This window comes from Erinaceus europaeus, chromosome 16, assembly GCF_950295315.1.
Source record: "Erinaceus europaeus chromosome 16, mEriEur2.1, whole genome shotgun sequence".
NCBI lineage: Eukaryota > Metazoa > Chordata > Mammalia > Eulipotyphla > Erinaceidae > Erinaceus > Erinaceus europaeus.
The window spans coordinates 9,800,761-9,821,266 of NC_080177.1; the positions used below are offsets into that span (position 1 = coordinate 9,800,761).

General features: G+C 45.8%; 1 protein-coding gene across 4 annotated transcripts in view; it reads right to left on the bottom strand.

The window, feature by feature from the left end:
- Positions 1–970: 970 nt before the first annotated feature.
- MINDY2 (MINDY lysine 48 deubiquitinase 2) overlaps positions 971–20,506 on the bottom strand; it is a 53,604-nt gene continuing 34,068 nt past the window's right edge. For 2 of the 4 annotated variants that reach the window (XM_060174451.1, XM_060174449.1), the window contains 4 exons: positions 15,150–15,292; positions 9,713–9,886; positions 5,170–5,370; positions 971–1,328 (listed from right to left, as the gene is read on the bottom strand). In XM_060174451.1, the coding sequence (XP_060030434.1) occupies positions 1,197–1,328; positions 5,170–5,370; positions 9,713–9,886; positions 15,150–15,292 (650 nt within the window). In that variant the 3' untranslated portion in view covers positions 971–1,196. Of the gene's footprint in view, positions 1,329–2,026; positions 2,144–3,611; positions 4,363–5,169; positions 5,371–9,712; positions 9,887–15,149; positions 15,293–20,506 lie in introns of those variants that run through there. The other 2 variants (XR_009545265.1, XM_060174450.1) reach the window with 2 other exon arrangements.

Consider the following 20,506-nt stretch of genomic DNA (forward strand, 5'->3'; position numbering starts at 1 on the left):
TTATACCTATTCTCAGTTTTACTAATGATTACCTCTAACTTCCTTTCAGAAATGTGCTTTTTGGGGCAGGGAAGACAGCATAATGTTTACGTTAACAGACTGTCATGCCTGGGGCTCCCAGGTTCCAGGTTCAGTTCCCCCGTACCACCATAAGCCAGAGTAGAGTAGTGCACTGATAAAAAAAAATAATAAATAAAAAGGAAAAAAAAAATGTCCTTTTTCTTTGTTAATTTTAATAAGTATCTCCTTATCTAGTGAATAAGCATGATTTAAAATTTAAGGTTCAAGGTAATTTTAGGGAAAGGTAGACAAGGAACTATCCGCTTCCCGATGCTCTACCTCCATACTTATAGGACCTGGCATCCACTGTGTTTTCTTTCTAACACTCATCACACTGTCAACAGACAGTAACCGGTCCAGGTCTCCTGTCTTAAAGACCTCAGAATTCCTCAAAATTCCATGACACAGTAAATCCTAAGTATCTGACCTGGACAGCATACCATTATTCGTGTTATGGAATTTTTTGTGTGTGTGTTTGTTTTTTGCTATTTGAAAAGAAATACAAATCTTTATTTTTCTGTTTAAATTACATCAGGTTCCATTATCAATTTTCAAGATTAATATCTAAAACGTACACTCCTAAAGAAAGGCAAAGCTATTCAAGGGCTGAACTAGTTCAATATACAAGTACAAGCTATTGATCCCCCTCCCCCCTTTTCTTCCCCCTTTTTTAAAATTCCTATATGAAACCCCTGGTTTCTCGTGAATTAGATCATAATTGAACATTGTGAAAATTAATTCCAGAACTATTGTGCTAATATTTAGAATCCAGGAAGGAATCAGGAAAAATCATTGACCTCCATGGTTAGGACAGAAGAGAAAACAGCTTACAGATAGGAGTTATGAATGTCACTATGACACAACATCTGCTGCCCTCTGCTTGGCTGGCTACAGGCGCGGTAGTTTTGCGCATGAGTGACAACACACAAGCACTTCCCACTTGTAACACTGCACTCCCAGACTGCGGGACTTGAGAAAGTCTGACTGGAACTAAGTAACAACCTTCCCCCTGAAAAACATGAACAGAATCCACTGGGGAATCAGGCACAAACGGTGTTGATCGGCGTTTCTTCCTTTCCTCCCTATGGTTTTGTCTCCCTACATGTACAGAGGGTCCCAAGCAGAATCCACACTTGTTACAAAACGACACAGCTATTTCTTTCTTTTTCCTTTTCTCTCTCTTTTTCTTTTTCCCGGGGTTCCTTTCGTTTGCGTTCACTGTTTCCAGATTGTCTTCCACTTGATGGAGAGGCTTGTGCTGGCTCGGTCTATTTTAAGAAAAACAGGAAGAAATTACCTCAGGTACACCAAGGTGTTCGATTCAGCTATCCCGAAAGAAAAGCTATAAGGGCAAAGGGAATCATTAATGAAGAAAAGAAACTACTGGCGTGTCCACTTGCTATGTGACATGGCGTCTGAAGCAGTGCCTCTCCTGTCCTGCCATCTCCGTCAGGGACCCAGTGCGCCAAGCATATGCAACCCCGCAGACAGACAGCACAGCACAGAGGAGCACAGCGCTCCAAGGCCCGGCATCCACGCGGTAGTCACGTCAAAGTCCAGAGAACGCTGAAGAAGCTGGGTGGTAAACTACAATATCTCTTCTCCTCCCCCACTTTATGGGGGGAGGTGGCTGAACGGCTTCCGGTACAGTCGCCGAGACACACCGCCCCGTGCGTGACAGGTGTCCGCAAGGCACCCCCTGCCCCAGCACAGGTCCCCTTCCACCATCATGCACTAGGACCCCCCAGTCCCTCCTCCCGCCGAGCCCTCTGCCCTGGCGCAATATACCTACGATGGCTCCTTTGCGACTTAATACTACAGTAAACGGATGGAGGGGGAGGGAGATGAGGCAGCGGTATGATACATGCTTTGCAAGTGTGAGGTCCTGGGTTCACTCCCTGGCGCCAAATAAGATGATGGAGAAGTGGCTTGGGAGGTGACTCAAAGGGTAGAGCACATGCTTTACCATACTTCAGGCGTTGGGCTCGATCCCCAGAACCACACGAAAGCACCAAGGACAGCATCAAGGGGACTCCATGGATGGCAGGGTGGTGCTTTACTGTCTCTCCCTCTCTTTTTCTCTCTAAAAAAAAATATAGCATAAAAATTGGGCCACGAGGTGGCTCGGCAGTATCACTCACGTGCAAGGCCCTGGGTGCTTCGCCTGCATCTTGTTAAGTTACGAATAGACGGAGTCTGTGAATTTTTATGCATGTTTTTTTTTTAAACCAAAGCATTATGCAACTATGCCTGATGGTGGTTACCAGGGATTGAACCTGGGGCCTCAGAGTCACAGGCATGAAGTCTTTCAATAGGCCAGAAAGGTGGTGCAGTGGGTAAAGTGTTGGGCGTTCAAGCATAAGGTCCTGAGTTCAGTCCCTGCCACCGCATATGCCATTCTCTCATGAATGGTTAAAGTAGGGACCACACACAAGCTCCCAGTTTCAAGCCCCTGGTCCCCTTCTGTAAGGGGGAAGCTTCACAAGTGGTAAAACAGTGCTGCAGGTGTCTCTCTTTTTCTCTATCTCCTTTCCCTCCCCTTTCAATTTCTCTCTGTCCTATGAAATACAAGAGAAAAAAAATGAAAGTAGAAAAATGGATGCTAGGAGTGAATTCGTCATGTAAACACTGAGCCACAGTGATAACCCTGGTGGCAATAAAATAAATAAATGGTGGGGGGGGGAGAGATTTGCACAGCCACTCTATCTCTCCAACCAGTCTGTTTATCCACTTCATCGCACACTCTTGCAGGAGAGAGACTAGCGCACTACCCCACCAGCTGCAGTTTATTCTGCCTGCGCTTCTCTGGCAGCTGTGCTGGTGTGGTATGGCAGGCGGCAGGGTGTCCCTATGCAAGGCACGAGCCCTGCTGGTGGACCTCCTCCTGGACTTCTAAACAGATTTTTTTAAATGAGCAAGAATGTCAGAGAAGCAACCCAGGTTGGAGCCCCTGGCCCCCGCCACAGGAGAAGCTTCAGTACTGTGATGTCTTCCCTCTTTCTTGCTGTCACAGCTCAGAGCAGGGAAACTATGGGGATGACAAGAGAGTCACAACGAAGTGTTGAATAAACGTATTCTGTGAAAAGAGGGAACATTTGTGGTGAATGCTAGTTGTAACACTGCAGGTTTTAACTTTTAGGCTTCAGGGACCTAGTATTTATTCTAGAAATAAAAACACCATCATTACTTTAATGGATTTATTGCCACCAGGGCTTTGTCACTACTCCTGGGAGACTCCTTTTATTTCCTCAAGATAGAGTGTGAAAGAGTGAGAGGGAGACAGAGAGATACCACAGCACCGATCAACTGCTCACCAAATTTCCTGTTTGCATAGTCCTCCCATGGGGTGGCCAGGGGCTCGGACCTGGGCCCTCAAGCATGCTGAAGTGTATACCCTCCCACGTGAGCTCTCTCCCAACCCCTGTTCTATTTTGGTGAAGACCTCTCTATTTAAAATTCCATCAAACCTTCAAGGCATCTCGCTATCTTGTTATATACCCAAATCAAAGGAATAGTGCTGGCATGGTTCATCTAGTAGAAAGGGAAAAAAAAAAATTTTTTTTTTCATTTAATGAAGTAAGATTTAACATACAGAAATCTACGTAACAGCCATATTTACAATGCTGAAGATATTTAACTGGGGAAAGTAAAAGGGGAGAATGTGTTAACCTTTGAGGAATGCTTAGTACATTCAAACACCGAGTTATGTAGAAGTGCTAGCACTGCCCGTTCATTCATTCACTTCTTGCCACCAGCGTCACCTCTGGGGCTCTGTTCCTCCAGACTCCACCACTCCCAGCAGTCAAGTTATTTCTTCTTTTAGACAGAGGTGAGAGATAAAGAGGGAGAGAGAGACAGAGGAGAAACACCTGTAGCATCAACCCTACCCCTCCTGGAGTATATCCCCCCCCTTGCCACCATGGCTGCTCCCACGTGGTGGCAAGGGGCTTGAACCTGGGTCCTTGCACATGGTAATGTGCGCACTCTACTGCGTGGGCCGCCTCCTGCCCTCGTCTGCTTTACAGATGGAGAAAGTGAGACTTTAAAAGCCTCAGACCAAGACGTTGCAGGTACTAAGAGGAGACAGAGCAGGAAGTGCACATTCAAGTTTATCAGACTCAGAGGTCTACATTCCTTCCTGGAGCTGGAAATCCCGCCTCTAGTTGGTAGAAGACTCTGTTCAGATTGGTTTGCTTTCTTTGCTGCAGTTATTCACTTTAAAAACAAACCGGAGGCCAGGAATATAGCTCAGGGTTAGAACAGATGGTTTTATGAGGTCCTGGCTAAATTCAATCCCTGTCACTGGAAAAAAAAAAAGAAAGAAAGAAAAGAAAAAAATAAAGAATTTTGTTATCAGAATTTCAGAAAAAATAATTTCATTTGAGACAATAAATAAGAAATATAGTGAGAACAACAGCATTTGGGGGCAGTGTCACAGCCCGAGTGCTAAAAAATTACCGTAACTTGTCAATAGCTAATCAACATTTTTTATCTCAGCACATTTGTTCCCCCTGCTGAAGCAGTCGTTTCTTATTTCTTCTTAATACTTTTATTAATTGACTATTGAATAGAGACAGAAATTGAGAGGGGAAGGGGCAATATGAGAGTGGAAAGAGACAGAGAGACACCTGCAGCAGCCCTGCTTCGCCACTCGTGAAGCTTTCCCCCTGCAGGTGGGGACCAGGGACTTGAACCTGGGTCCTTGTACACTGTGATGTGTACGCTTCACCCGGTGCACCACCGCCTGGACCCCGCTAAAAGACTTTATTTTTTAAGATTTATTTATCTATGGGGGTGGGAGGGAGAGGAGAAAGGACCAGAACCAGAGAATCACTCTGGCACCTGTGATGCTGGGGGGATCAAACTCAAGACCTTATGCTTGAGAGTCCAATGCTTTATCCACTGTGCCACCTCCTGAGCCACAAGACTTACTTATTTTTATGAGCGAATAGGAGAGTTCAGAGCACCACTCAACTCTGGCATGTGCCTCTGTGGTGCCAGGGATCAAAAGTAGGGCAACCTCATTCAAACCCTGCGGCCTGTGCTCTTCCTCCGGGCAAAGGGCAGTAAAGTGGCGGTGAGGATACGGAGGCAGGAGCTCGCTGTTACCTGCATCTGTGGAGATGTTGTGGCAGCGGCAGCGGCCGCCGCTGCTTGCTCCTGCTCCTGATAATACTGAGAAGCCCGCCTGTCCTCCTCTTCCTGGAGTTTCTTCGCCAGCTCCAAGTCACTGATTCCTTCCGGGATTTGGTCCCAGTTGATTTCTGGGCTCTGCTGTTCTTGTTGTAGAGATAATGCCATGAGATAATCCTATGGATTGAAACAATAGCAAGTTTTGTTTTTCTTTTTCTTTTAACTAAGAGATTTTATCCAAGAAGTGTAAATGCAGAAGTTATATCTCTAGTGATGAGAATGGCTTTAAAAATCACACAACAGTGTGGTCTGGGAGGTGGTGCAGTGGATAGGGCTTGGGACTCTCAAGCATGAGGTCCCGAGTTCAATCCCCGGCAGCACATGTGCCAGAGTGATATCTGGTTCTTTCTCTCTCTCCTATCATTTCTCATGAATAAATAAATAAAATCTTAAAAACAAAACAAAACAAACACAACAGAGCTTATTGTGAAGATGAAAGTTATCTTTTTTTTTTTTTTTTTTTTTTGCCTCCAGGGTTATTGCTGGGGCTTGGTGCCTGCACTACAAATCCACTGCTCCTGGAGGCTATTTTTTCCCTTTTGTTGCCCTTGTTTAACGTTGTTGTTAGTGATGTTGTTGTTATTATTGCTGTCATTGTTGTTGGACAGGACAGAGAGAAATTGAGACAGAAAGGGAAGACTGAAAGGGGGAGAGAAAGATAAGACACTTGAAGACCTGCTTCACTGCTTGTGAGGCAACTCCCCTGCAGGTGGGGAGCCGGGGGCTTGAACCGGAATCCGTGTGCCATGTGCACTTAACCTGCTGTGCCCGGCCCCCCAAAACATGGTTTTTAAAGACAACAGAGTTGTCCATCCTACAGTCATACTCAATTACTTGTGTTTCCATCCCTCTGTCCCCAGATTATGGATGACAAGAACAAGTGACTCATTTTTAGTTAAAAGTTAAACTAGTGCAAGTCAGGTGGTAGCGCAGGTGGCGCAAAGCACAAGGACCAGCGTAAGGATCCCGGTTCAAACCCCCGGCTCCCCACCTGCAGGGGAGTCGTTTCACAGGCGGTGAAGTAGGTCTGCAGGTGTCTCTTTCTCTCCCCCTGTCTTCCCCTCCTCTCTGCATTCCTCTCCTATCCAACAACGACGACAGCAATAACAACAATAAAAAACAAGGGCAACAAAGGGAAATAAATATTTTTTAAAAAAGTTAAATTAGTTTAACATCCATCCCTTTATATGGATTTAAAATTGGCTTACAAAATTACAAAATTCAAGGGGCTAATTCCATACTCCTGTGTAGGTGTGAGGCCAGTTCACTGCGCCCACCATGGCGGTTCCTATCTACGCCAGCCTCACTCCACCAGTCCTCCGAGCACCGCCTGCTTTCCCTGTCTGCACCCCACAGCTCCTCTTTGGTGGCTTTGACATTTTATCTGCCAGTGCTTAGTTCTTGTCCCCACTGCCTGTGGACTTTGCGGAGTGGTGACAGGCGCACAGGCGGCCAACATTCAGAGCCTGCTTTGGGAGTCTTCCTCCTTACTACGGGCTTCTGGACAGCGGGCACATGGTGCTGTTTGGGGGCATCCCTGATCCTCTCGGCCCAGAGAGCTTTTCACAGTCTAGGGTGACGCGCACACCTGCTGTGCCCACCTCCTTCTGGGAAGTTTCTGGATCCCTCTGAGTGCCTGAGGTACACACCTCTTGATCCCTACTCTGTGGATGTGTTGATATATATATTTTAATATTTATTTATTTATTCCCTTTTGTTGCCCTTCTTGTTTTATTGTTGTAGTTATTGATGTCATCGTTGTTAGGTAGGACAGAGAGAAATGGAGAGAGGGGGGAAGACAGGGGGGGGAGAAAGATAGACACCTACAGACCTGCTTCACTGCCTGTGAAGTGACCCCCCTGCAGGTGGGGAGCCGGGGGTTCAAACCAGGATCCTTACGCCTGTCCTTGCACTTTGCACCACCTGCGCTTAACTCGCTGCGCTACTGCCTGACTCCCGATATATATACTTTAAAGTGTTTCTTTTTTAATTTATATATATTTTTTAATATTTATTTATTTTCCCTTTTGTTGCCCTTGTTTGTTTCTTATTGTTATTGTAGTTATTGTTGTTGTTATTCGTGTTGTCGTTGGATAGGACAGAGAGAAATGGAGAGAGGAGGGGAAGACAGAGAGGGGGAGAGAAAGACAGACACCTGCAGACCTGTTTCACTGCCTGTGAAGTGACTCCCCTGCAGGTGGGGAGCTGGGGATCGAACCGAGATCCTTCCGACGGTCTTTGTGCTCTGCGCCACATGCGCTTAACCTGCTGCGCTACCGCCCGACTCCCGATGTATTGATATTTTAAGAATGAGCCCAGGGCGTCATATTTGTGTGATATGGCTCAATCTCCTGCCTGACCCAATTTTTATTCTCTGCTTTTTTTTTTTTTTTTTTTTTGCCTCCAGGGCTATTGCTGGGCTCCGTGCCTACACCATGAATCCACTGCTCCTGGAGGCCATTTTTCCCCCTTTTGTTGACCTTGTTGTTGTAGCCTTGTTGTGGTTATTATTGCTATTATTGATGTCGGGCATTGTTGGATAGGACAGAGAGAAATGGAGAGAGGAGGGGAAGACAGAGAGGAGGAGAGAAAGACAGACACCTGCAGACCTGCTTCACCGTCTGTGAAGTGACTTCCCTGCAGGTGGGGAGCTGGGGGCTTGAACCGGGATCCTTATGCCACATGTGCTTAACCCGCTGCGCTACCGCTTGACCTCCTGTTCTCTGCTTAAGAGAGGGAGGGAGGGAGGGAGGGAGAAAGAGAGGGGTGGGAGAGAGAGAGAGGGAGAGAGGAAGGAGAAGGAAAGACACAACACTGAAGAACTGTCATCTAGGGCCTCCGGCACGGTAAGGCCTCGGCTTTGCCTGCTGAGCCATCTCCCAGCCCACCACAGCCCTGGGTAGCACATGGACACGAGGAGAAAATGGAAAAGCTTTTTTTTTTTTGAATAGTGGAGCAATCTATGATATTTATTTCCACTTTCTCTCCATCTCACACCCTTAATCTCTCTCTTTTTAAGATTTATTTTCCTGAGGGAAGAAAGAACTGGAGCATTATCTTGGCATGTGGGATGCCAGGGCCCAAACTCAGGACCTCCCGCCTAACAGTCCACTGCTTTACCTACTGTACCACCTCCAGTGTCTTCCTCCATCCTTTATCTTTGAAAATAAAAATGAGTCCACCAGGAATGGTGGAATTGTACATGTGGAAGCACTAGCAAAACTCTAGTGGCAGGAAAAGAAAGAAAGAAGGAAAAAAGACAATGCTAAGTGACACTTGGCTAATTCTATACACTTCCTTTTACTTACCCTCAAAACAAGAGTTTTATTACTTACTTACTTACTTGTAGGGTTTTGTGCCTTTGCGACTCCACTGTGGCTAGAGGATATGTTCCCCGGTGAGTGGGGGAAAGACAGAGAAAGGCAAGCTACCACAGCACCACAGCACCACAGCTACCACAGCACCACAGCTACCACAGCACCACAGCACCACAGCTACCACAGCACCACAGCACCACAGCACCACAGCTACCACAGCACCACAGCTACCACAGCACCACAGCACCACAGCACCACAGCACCACAGCACCACAGCTACCACAGCACCACAGCACCACAGCACCACAGCACCACAGCACCACTTCACCGTTTGTGAAGATCCTCCCTTGCATCGTGCTCCAATGTGGTGGCTGGTGTTTCGAACCCAGGTCCTTACACTTAGTGAGTGACTATTTTGCTGGATGGGCTATCTTCCAGGCCCCATAAGTCTTACCTTTTTATTTATTCATTTACTTATTTATTTATCACCAGGGTTACTGATGGCCTTGGCACCTGCATGGCTCTACTGTTCTCAGTGGTCATTTCCCTTTTCTCTCTTTTTTCCCCTCCCTTCTTTCCTCTCTCCCTTTCTTTCATTATTTTTATAGTAGTATGACATAGAGAAGGGAAGAGAGAGAGACACTTGTAGCACAGTTCCCAGAGGAGGGATGGGGTGGGGTGTCTGGGGGCTTGAACCAGGGTTGTCCTGTGTGCTCTACCAGGCGGGACACTGCCTGGCCCCTATAACAGCCTTTATGAAGCAGTTATTTATATATTGGATACAGGCACAGAGGAACCGAGAGGGAGGGAAGGGGTAGTCAGAGAGGGGGAGACACCTGCAGCACTGCTTCACCACTCATGAAGCTTCCCCCTGCAGGTGGGGAGTGGCGGCTTGAACCTGGGTCCTTGTGCACGGTACTGTGTGCTCTAGCAGGTGTGCCACCGCCTGGCTCTCATGACAGCCTCTGAAATAGGTGAAATGAATGCTGCCTCAATGTTGAATCCTCAGCATGCTTCCCTCACTGCAACTAGAATAAGATCTGACTCCTTCCTCGGACCAGTTCCATATGCTCTTGACCTCTGAAGCAGATGTCTGGGTAGCTAGCTTCACATCTGGAAGGAATGAACGACTCTGAGCTTACCTGATCTATCTGATCTTGCTGTCCTCTGTACACAGTGTCAGGATCTGAAGGAGGCCGCAGATGGAATTCCGAGTCACAAAAATTGCCGTCACCATCAACATTGTGTAAGCTTTCCCAAACAATCTTTTCTTCGGTAAGAAACCCCTGGTCTGTCACCAACAAATACAGTAGTCCCTTAATAGGAAATAGAAAAATAAGAGGGCTGTTCAATTGATTCAGGCTAGCTACTGATTAAGAGAAACTTTATAATCTGTACGTTTAAACATATAAATTATCCCCACAAGTTAGATCTGTACAGAATAATAAATAGACTAGGTAGATATTTTATTTGCTTGATTAATTAAACCTACCTGGCTTCAAATATAGTTTATAGTCGGTAGACAATTGTGTAATGATGAAAAACAGGTGTTCTTGGCCTGCTGAATTACTTTGTGGCTTAGAAACAACCATAATAAATGATATCACGTTGCCATTTTAAAATTAAGTCCTTAAAACTAATCCAGTCCATGCCAACTTCTCCTTTATACACCAGAGGTACTTCGTGTCCACTGCTACGTAGTACTGAGCACACAGATTCATGGTTATTTTTTATTTATTATTTATTTTTTACCTGACCACTGATCAGCTCTGGCTTATCGTGGTGCAGGGGATTGAATCTGGGACTTTGAAGCCTCAGGCATGACAGTCTCTTTGCAGAACCATTAGGCTATCTATCCATGCCCATGGTTATTATTTTCCTTTCACGCCTCCGACTATGTTTTTCTATCTGTGTAACTCTGGACCTAGAGTAAGATGCAGCATCCAGCTGGGACCTGATATCTGTTCAGCCAGTGTACTAGGAGCACATTCACAGTTTGCACCTCCGAGTTCACCTCACTGTCTAGCTCTTTACATGCATTATAACTCTAAGTAAAAATCCTAGGCCAAAAAAGCACTTCTAGAGTTTTATCTTGTATGTGAGAGGCAGAGACAGACAGATAAGAGACAGACCTGAGTACCGCTCAGTGTAAATGCCAGGGATCCAATGTGCTTTACCCACCGAACCCTCTCCGTGGTCTCGACTTCATACGCTGCGTGAGCTGACTTCTCTTCAGGTCTGCTTGGGGTATGACTTTCGACTACTTGCTCAGTGTTTCTCCTGGTGAGGGTACCATTTACTAGGGCACAAGATCAGTACTCCTCGCAGCCTGAATGTGGCCTCGGAGAGAGGTACCTGCAAGTGTGAGGCCTGCTTCTGTTTCTGGAACCACATCTGCCAGAGTGGAGCAGTGTTCTCTGGTTTCACTCATAAAATACAGAAGTGAGGGACCAGGTGGTGGTGCACCTGGTTAAGCGCACACGTTACAGTGCACAAGGAACCAGATTCAAAGCCCCAGTCCCCACCTGCAGGGGGAAGCTTCACAAGTGGTGAAGCAGGGCTGCAGGTGTCTCTCTGTCTCTTTCCCTCTCTATCCCCCCTCTCAATTTCTCTCTGTCTCTAGCCAATAATAAATAAATAAATAAAAAATACATAGGGAGTCGGGCAGTAGCGCAGCAGGTTAAGCGCAGGTGGCACGAAGTGCAAGGACCGGCTTAAGGAACCCGGTTCGAGCCTCTGGCTCCCCACATGCAGGGGAGTCACTTCACAGGTGGTGAAGCAGGTCAGCAGGTCAATAACTATAATAAATAATAAAAACAAGGGCAACAAAAGGGAAAATAAAAATACATAAATGAATATAAGCAAGAATCATGCTTTCTTGTTTTCCAATATCTTCACAATAAATCTTTTTAAAAAAAACATTGATTCCCTTTTGTTGCCCTTTTTATTGTTGTAGTTATTGATGTCATCGTTAGATAGGACAGAGAGGAATGCAGAGAGGAGGGGAAGACGGGGAGAGAAAGACACCTGCAGACCTGCTTCACCACTTGTGAAGCCACTCCCCTGTGGTGGGGGGGGGTGAGGGCTCGAACTGGGATCCTTACGCAGGTCCTTGCACTTTGTGCCACATGCGCTTAGCCCGCTGTGCTACTGCCCAGCTCCCCACAATTAATCTTTTTTGAAAAATATTTTTATTTACTGATTGTTGGATAGAGACAGACAGAAATTGAGAGGAGATATAGAGGGAGAGAGACAGAGACACCTGTAGCCCTGCCTCACCACTTGTAAAGCTTTCCACCTGCAGGGGGACCAGGGGCTTGAACCTGGGTCCTTGTACATTGTAATGTGAGTGTTTCACCAGGTGTGTCACTGCCTGGCCCCTTCACAATTAATCTTAACAATTATAAGCAAGAAATTCCTGTGAAGACTTTGTTGGTGGTGGTAGAAAAATTACATAATTAATTCTGAAATAAGTTACTGTTACTACTATCCTTTTTAACAGATTATTAATATGCGGGTGATCAGAGCATCAATCTGGCATGTGCAGTGTTGGGAATTGAACTCAGGACCTCAGATATGCGAGCCCAACACTTCACCCACTGCATCATCTCCTGAGCTGCAAAGTAACATTTTGTACATTTACTATCCATGTAGGACACTTATCTACTCAAAGGATAAGGCCCTTATTATCTGCTAGCCAGTTACATTCAAAACTTAGCTGTGAATACTGGATAATTTATAGAGTCACTGAAACCACCACAGCCACATGAAAACTATTCATAAAGAAACATTTCGGTATGAAATTTAAAGACATTGCTTTTTTGTTTTCTCTGCTAGGGTTTATTTTTGTTATGTTTTTTGCTTGTTTTTACCAGAGGACTGCTGAGCTCTGGCTTACGGTGGTGTAGGAGACTGTACCTGGAACTTTGGAGCATCAGGCATGAGAGTCTCTTTGCGTAACTATTATGCTATCTCCTCCCGTCTGGGTTTATTTATTTATTTTATCGGAGGAAGAACTGACAGGGAAGGGGAACATAGGAAGAGAGACACCTGCAGCACTGCTTCACCACTTGTGGGGACTGGCAGCTTGAACCCAGGTCCTTGAGCTTTGTAACACGTGCACTCTACTGGGTGTGCTGCCACTCGGCTCCCTCTGCCAGGGTTTTGGCTGGGGCTTCATGCCTGCCCAATTTTACTGCTTCTGGCAGACCCTTTGAGAAGTAAGTGAGAGGCAGATCCCACAGCACGGCTCTACATCTAGTGAAGCTCCCCCTTTTGCATGGTGTTCTCATGTGGTGATGGGGGTGTGTGTGGGCTTGAACTCAGGCCATCTGCATAGTAAAGAGTGAGCTCGACTGTATGAGTTACCTTCTGGTCCCTGAAGACACTGTTTAAGCGCAATCTGACTCCAGGCTCACACTGAAAAAACAAATCAGCTATGTGCCAGTTTATCAGGCTCATGCTCGGCCCGCACTAGGTGACGACTCGTAGCACAGACGGAAATGACACGCCTGCTCCTATCTGCAGGGGCTGCCTCTGAGCTCCTTCTTCGGCTCCCTCTCCTTGTCTCCCCCCATTCTCCCAACAAATTCACTGTCTATATTCCGGAAAAAAAAAAAGAGAGAAGTCATGATCTCCCATACTCTGGGGTTAAGTGCACCGTTCCCACAACCCCAGAGAGCCTGGACTCGACCACTATCAAAGCACATGCTATCATCTGCTTACATAGCTGTCCCAGGACACTGCAGCCTCCTTGAGGACCAGAAACATGCTTCTGTTTGCTTGTTTGGTTTATTTACTTATTTATTGCCTGCAGGGTTATTGCTGGGGCTCGGTGCCTGCACTACACATCCACTGCTCCTGGAGGCTATTTTTTCCCATTTTGTTGCCCTTATTTTTGTGCTTGTTGGAATTGTTATTGTTGTCACAGCTGTTGTTGTTGTTGTTGGACAGGACAGAGAGAAATGGAGAGAGGAGGGGAAGACAGAGAGGAGGAGAGAAAGACAGACACCTGCAGACCTGCTTCACTGCTTGCAAAGCAACCTCCTACAGGTGGGGAGCCGGAGGCATGAACCGGGATCCTTACTCCGGTCCTTGCGCTTTGCACCATGTGCGCTTAACCTGCTGCGCTACCACCGACTCCCTAGTTTTTATTTTTCTAGTTTGTTAGAGGCAGACGCTTGTACACAAATGATTTCATTGCACTGGGTCATTCTAGGCCATACCAGATTATATATATAACATATAGACATATAAAATATGACATATATGTGTAATCTGGTATATTTTTATGTATGTATTTGGTTTCTTCATGAGAGAAGGGGAGGGACACACAGCCAGAGCACCACTCTGGCTCTTTTGCCTCTTCATTTTAGTGCCAGGGCTTCACACCTGTATGATTGTGCTTTCCGAGCAAATTCACTTTTTTTTTCTTCCTTTTTGTCTGCATACAGGTTGAGAGACAGAGAGGGAGACAGAGGCAGAGAGAGGAGAGATACCTGAGGACACTGTTCCATGGCTCATAAACGCCCCTTGTCTGGCGTTCCAGGTGGTGGCCAGGGGCTCACACCCAAGTCCTCATGAATGGCCAAGTGTGAGCTCTGCCCGGTGAGCTCTCGCTCACACGCCCACATGCCCACTGAAAACTCTTTTAGGGTTTCTAGTTCTACAACATGCCAAAGAAATGTTGTGCATTTTTGTTAGGACACTGAGTCAACAAGGGGAAAAAGTCTCTCTGAAACAGAATGCTCTCATTGGGTTTTCATTCAGAATCCAACAGTGTTTCACCTAGACTCCCACAGAATGGCATATTCATTTCACCAGGAATATAGGAACTAGGGCCGAGAGAACTGTAGTGGCACATAATCAATAGTTAAAAGATCTTAAAAAGTGCATGATAGTTTCCTGTATAATTAAGAAATACTACGGGGGGCCAGGCAGTAGTGCAGCAGATTAAGCGCACATGGCGTGAAGCACAAGGACCGGCGTAAGGATGCTGGTTTGAGCCTCTGGCCCCCACCTGCAGGGGGGTCATTTCACGAGCGGTGAGGCAGGTCTGCAGGTGTCTATATTCCTCTTCCTCCCCGCCCCCCGACTTCCCCTTCGCTCTCAATTTCTCTGCCCTATCCTACAACCACAACAGCAATGACAATAAGAACAACGATAAACAACAAGGGCAACAAAAGGGAAAAAATAGCCTCTAGAAGCAATGGATTCATAGTGCAGGTACCAAGCCCGAATGATAACCCTAGAGGCAGAAGAAATACTATGACTGGGGGCCAGGCGATGGTGCACCTGGTTAAGCATACACATTATTGTGCGCAAGGATCCGGGTTCAAGCCCCCGGTCCCCACCTGCAGGGGGAAAGCTTCACGAGTGGTGGAGCAGGGCTGTAGGTGTCTCTCTGTCTCTCTCCCTCTCTATCTCCCCCTCCCGTCTCAATTTCCCTGTCTCTATCCAATAATAGATATTGAAAAGAACAGGAAACACAATGGCCAATTTTTAAGAACTGTAAGCAGATCTCAAGACATCTCTAAATCAGCTCAGAATAGCAAGCAGACAGCTGAGTGCAGATCCTACCTTGTGCTTGGTCATGGTGCTGAAATGATTGTTCCGAAAGAACACACACAGTTCTCCTTCCTGGACGGTCGAGGTCAGTTCACATAGCCCGTGGTATGTCAGCTGAGTGGCTGTGCTGCTTAGAAACTGCTCAGCTACAAAGCCTATGAAACCAACGCATATTATTAGACGGATAATTTCTCATTTTAAAAGTTTTCTATTTACGCTGTTTTCCAAGATGAAGAAAGGCCAATCAAAATAAGACCTTTCCTACTATGACACAATGGCTCCAAAGCAGAGATTATTTCTTTCTCCAGCTGCCTTGGAAGATGTGTCTCCGGACATATTCCCATCCTAAAGAAACAATAAAGTGAAAGTTTTTTTTTAATCAATAAACACTTATATTTCAACAATTCCCAGAAAGGATTTCAGACAGCTGTTGATAAAAGACATAGATAGACACATTACAACAAAAAACTATTGAAGCAGGTAAGAATTCCAAAGTTAGCAATTTAAAAAGTGGGTATGATGTTATACATGTACAAACTACTGTATTTTGCTTTTTGTTACTGTATTTTATTGACTGTAAACCATTAATCCCCCCCCCCAAAAAAAAGTGGGTATGAGCAGAGGGTATATGTCAACAGTTCATTCACCAGTAGATAGGTAACTGAAGTTTAATTATCTTTATTTATTGGATAGTGACACCTAGAAATTGAGAGAGAACGAGGTGACAGAGAGGGGCCAGGCAGTGGTGCACCTGGTTAAGTGCGCATACCACGGTCCACAAGGACCCGGGTTCAATTCCCTGATTCCCACCTGCAAGGGGGAAGCTTCACAAGTGGTAAAGCAGGGCTGTTTCTCTTCCTCTCTATCTCTCTCAACTTCTGTCTCTATCCAATAATCAAAAGAAATAAATATTTGAAAGGGGGGGAGAGAAAGACAGAGAGACACCTGCCGCACTGCTTCACCACTTGTGAAGCTTTCCCCCTGCAGGTAGGGACCAGGAGTTCGAACCCAGGTCCTTCCTTGCACATTATAACATGTGCGCTCAACCAGGTGTGCCACCACCTGGCCCCATTGACGGGAAATTTAAAGGATCCTAAGCAAGTTGAGCTGTTCACAACTGTACTAAAGACTCCAGGTCATTCTCAATTTGTAAGCTGCTCAATTTTTACTTGAAAATTAAAGTAGGCATAAAACTGAACTGAAACAGTGAGGTGACTGATGCCATTTTTCTCTCTCTCCCAACACATGCCACTCATCACACAAATATGTCAAGTTCAGAAATAGAAACAATCTCTTTTGCTCATGAAATACAGTGAAATATAAAGTTTTCTGGGGGTTTTCGTTTAAAAGCTATGAGGGGGTGGTGGAGAAGGAGCTTCAGGGCCTGGTGCGCAAGGTGAAGGCAGAGCTGGGTGGCGGTTAGAGTGTGCTGCAGAAGACAGAGCCATGTTTACTGCTGACTAAGTCACTGGTCCCCCATAAAAAACCCCCTCGAGTTTTCTACTAGGTGTATAAACAAACAAACAAAAGATATGTGTAGGGAGTTGGGTGGTAGCGCAGAGGGTTAAGCGCACGTGGCGCAAAGCACAAAGATGGGCGTGAGGATCCTGGTTCGAGCCCCCGGCTCCTCATCTGCAGGGGAGTCGCTTCACAGGTGGTGAAGCAGGTCTGCAGGTGTCTGTCTTTCTTCCCCCTCTCTGTCTTCCCCTCCTCTCTCCATTTCTCTCTGTCCTATCCAACAACGATGATATCAGTAACAACAACAATAACAACAACAATGAAAAACAACAAGGGCAACCAAAGGGAAAATAAATAAATAAATGATAATCATAAAAGATATGTGTAGAGTTCATCCTCAATATTCACACAGGTTCATAACTGTAAATTTATCGGCCAACTAACATTTCTACCAGGATCAATACTCACTAGGCTTTGGGGGTCAGTCCTAGATTCACATCACCCGAAATGAAATGTACAGTCCCCACTGAGGGCAAATCAGGCCATGCCCTGACTTCCTTCAGCTCTTAGCCTGTGAATAAGTGTCCTTTCATGGTCTATTTCATGCCACATTTCCTACATTTTTGTAATTCACTATTTTTTTTTTTAAGGAATCTTTTTACTGTGGAGACTGTGCTCCCTCAGCAGCTGAGCGGCTGTGTTTTTTAGAGACGGCTCAGCTGCAAAGCCTGTGGAGCCAGCGCAAGTGCTGCCCGTCGCTCCTGAGTGCACAAAGAGCTGCCACGTGTCGTACAGGAAAAACGGGTATTTCTGAACTCCACTGGGGTGTGCGTTAAAAGGCTGACGGCTGTGGGTTTGGCGACAACAAGTCAACGCTTACAGACCATATAGAGCATTTCGAGACAGACAGACAGACACACACACACACACACACACACACACACACACACACACAGCGAGACCACGGGCTTGGAGATAAACCTCCTAATGGAGGGTAGGAGCCTTTTGGATTTTGGTATTTACAAGTTCAGTTTCTACAGTAACTGTGCAAAACATTAACGAGCACAAATAAAAGGAAGCAATCAACCGCATAAGTATCGTCATTCCTTGTCTCTCTTCTTTCCTTGCTCTTTTTGCTCCCTTCTCAGAAGCAGTGGTGGGTAGAAAGGCTCTGTAAGTGCCTAGCGGTAGCTCACAGGTAGGGCTGTTGGACGCTGCCCTGTGTGCAGACCAGGCTGGAGCCCTCACACCACCTGGAAGGTGCCGGAAGACTGGGAAAGCTCTGGTGCTTTGGTGTCTCTCTCGCTCGCTCTCTCTCTCCCCTGGCCCCTGCCGCCTCCATATCTATATGTGGAGAGGGAGAGACAGAGACAGAGACATACCACGAGACTGTGCTCCACCACCTGTGGATCTGCCTGCAGTGCCATATTGAGCCCATGTGGAGCTGAGGTTTGAACCCAGATTTTGTGCCTAGGAAGGGGCATCCCCCCACCAGGTGAGCTACCTTCTGGTCCCCGATTACTACGGTGAATTTGGTAGGTAATGAGTTCCTTAGGAGTAAGACTGATGTAATAATAATGGTAACTAAAAGTTTTCTTCAGAATGATGTTTCTTAAATTTGTATTTATTGGCTAGAGACAGAGAGAAATCAAGAGAGATGGGAAGGGGAGGGGACTATGGGGGAGGAGAGAAGAGAGAGCTGAAGCACTGCTTTACTGCTTGCAAAGCTTTCCCCCAAAGGTGGAGACCAGGGGCTAGAGCCCAGGTCCTTGAGCACTGTAACAAGTGCATTCAACCAGGCGTGCTACTGCCTAGCCCCTCAGAATGGTGTTTCAAAATTACCTTCCCACGAATCACTCTCACAGAATCCTCTCTACAAATCCCTTTTTGAAAAGGTAAAACATTTCTTTTTTTTTTATATATTTATTTTCCCTTTTGTTGCCATTGTTGTAGTTATTAGTGTTGTTGTTGATGTTGTCATTGTTGGATAGGACAGAGAGAAATGGAGAGAGGAGGGGAAGACAGGAGGAGAGAAAGATAGATACCTGCAGACCTGCTTCACTGCTTGTGAAGTGACTGCCCTGCAGATGGGGAGCTGGGGGCTCGAACCGGGATCCTTACGCTGGTCCTTGCACTTTGTGCCACATGCACTTAACCTGCTGTGCTACCGCCCGACTCCCAGTATGTTATTTTTTTACACATGTGAAATAATAAAGAAAAATAATAATTAAGCACGAGAAGTCTTTCTCATGATGGTAAGTCTTGCATTTACAGTAGTTTCACAGGCTCAATCAAGGGAGATGTTTGGAGGTGTCCTTTGAACTCTACTTAGGGACACCCCCCAAAAAATATATATATATAAAATTTAAAAGAAAAAGGAAAGAAAAGTCTTTCTCAGTTATTTCTTCCTACCAAAGGAGAGACAGGCTCAGAGTAAGTGTCTTATTCTAGAACATGAAACCACTGTGGCAAATACAAAGACAGGAGGTCAGAGGAATGACTGACATGGTAGCTTGAGAGAAGCGCAGTGGACAGAGTCGTACTCTCTCTCACACATGACGTCCTGAGTCTGATCCATGGCGTCTCGTTTGCCAGAGTAATACGCTGGTTCTCTCAAGAGAATGCATGAAATGAAATAGATAGAAAAGTGAGCGTACCTGCTACAATGCACAAGGACTCAGGTTCGAGTCCCTGGTCCCCACCTGCAGGAAGAAGGCTTTGTGAGTGGTGAAGCAGTACCTCCCTTTCTATCTCCCTCTCTATAGCTCCTCCTACCCTCTCAGTTTCTGGCTGTTTCTAGCCAATAAATAAAAATAATTTTAAGAAATTAAAAAATAATAATTACTGAGGCCTGGGACCTGGGAAGTGGCTCAGTGTTTGATAAAGCACTGGATCCTTAAGCATGAGGCCCAATACTTGCACTATCCAAGTGAGCTATTCTGTTGGTCGTCCTGCTAGTTCTTCCCGTGAATCTATTCACGCACGTGTCAGTTTTTCAGTTGCATTCTGTCTATTGACACTTTTTGAATTCCACTCTGCTATTTAACTGCATGTTAAAGGTTAGTGAGAAAAGAAGGATTCCATGGATGGAAATTTTCTCTCTCTCTCTAAGTTGCTGTCAGGGTTATCCCTGGGGCCTGCCTGGTGGAGGCACTGCAAATCTACTGCTGGGGTACCCCATCGCCTGAGTCTGAAACTCACTTTATATAGCATGCTTTTAGGGAAGACATTTATAATGATGACATTTTAAACAAAGAACTCTGAGAAGTATTTCTTCCCTTTCTCTTCCTTTTTTTTTTTTTTTATGCTTCCCCTCTACAGTAGGGAGTGGGGGCTCCAACCCAGTCCTTGGACATAGTACCTCATGCACTACTGCCCTGTCCCCTTATATATGGTTTTTCAAAAAAAAATTTAAAACTTTATTTGATACAACAGTGAGAAATTGAGAAGGAGGTGACAGGGGGTGGGGGGGGACCAAGACAACTGCAGCACCGCTTCACCAACTGTGAAGCTTTTGCCCTGTAGGAAGGGATCGGGAGCTTGAACCTAGGTCCTTGTGCATAACAGGTGTGCCACCACACAGTCCCTATGGATATATATTTTTAATTTCTTTATTGGGGAATTAATGTTTTATATTCAATAGTAAATACAATAGTTTGTACATGCACAGAATTTCTCAGTTTTCCATATCTTTCTTTCTTTCTTTTTGCCTCCAGGTTTATCACTGGGGCTCGGTGCCTGCACTACGAATCCACTGCTCCTGGAGGCCATTTTTCCCCATTTTTGTTGCCCTTGTTATTATTGTTATTGATGTCGTCATTGTTGGATAGGACAGAGAGAAATGGAGAGAGGAGGGGAAGACAGAGAGGGGAGAGAAAGACAGACACCTGCACACCTGCTTCACCGCCTGT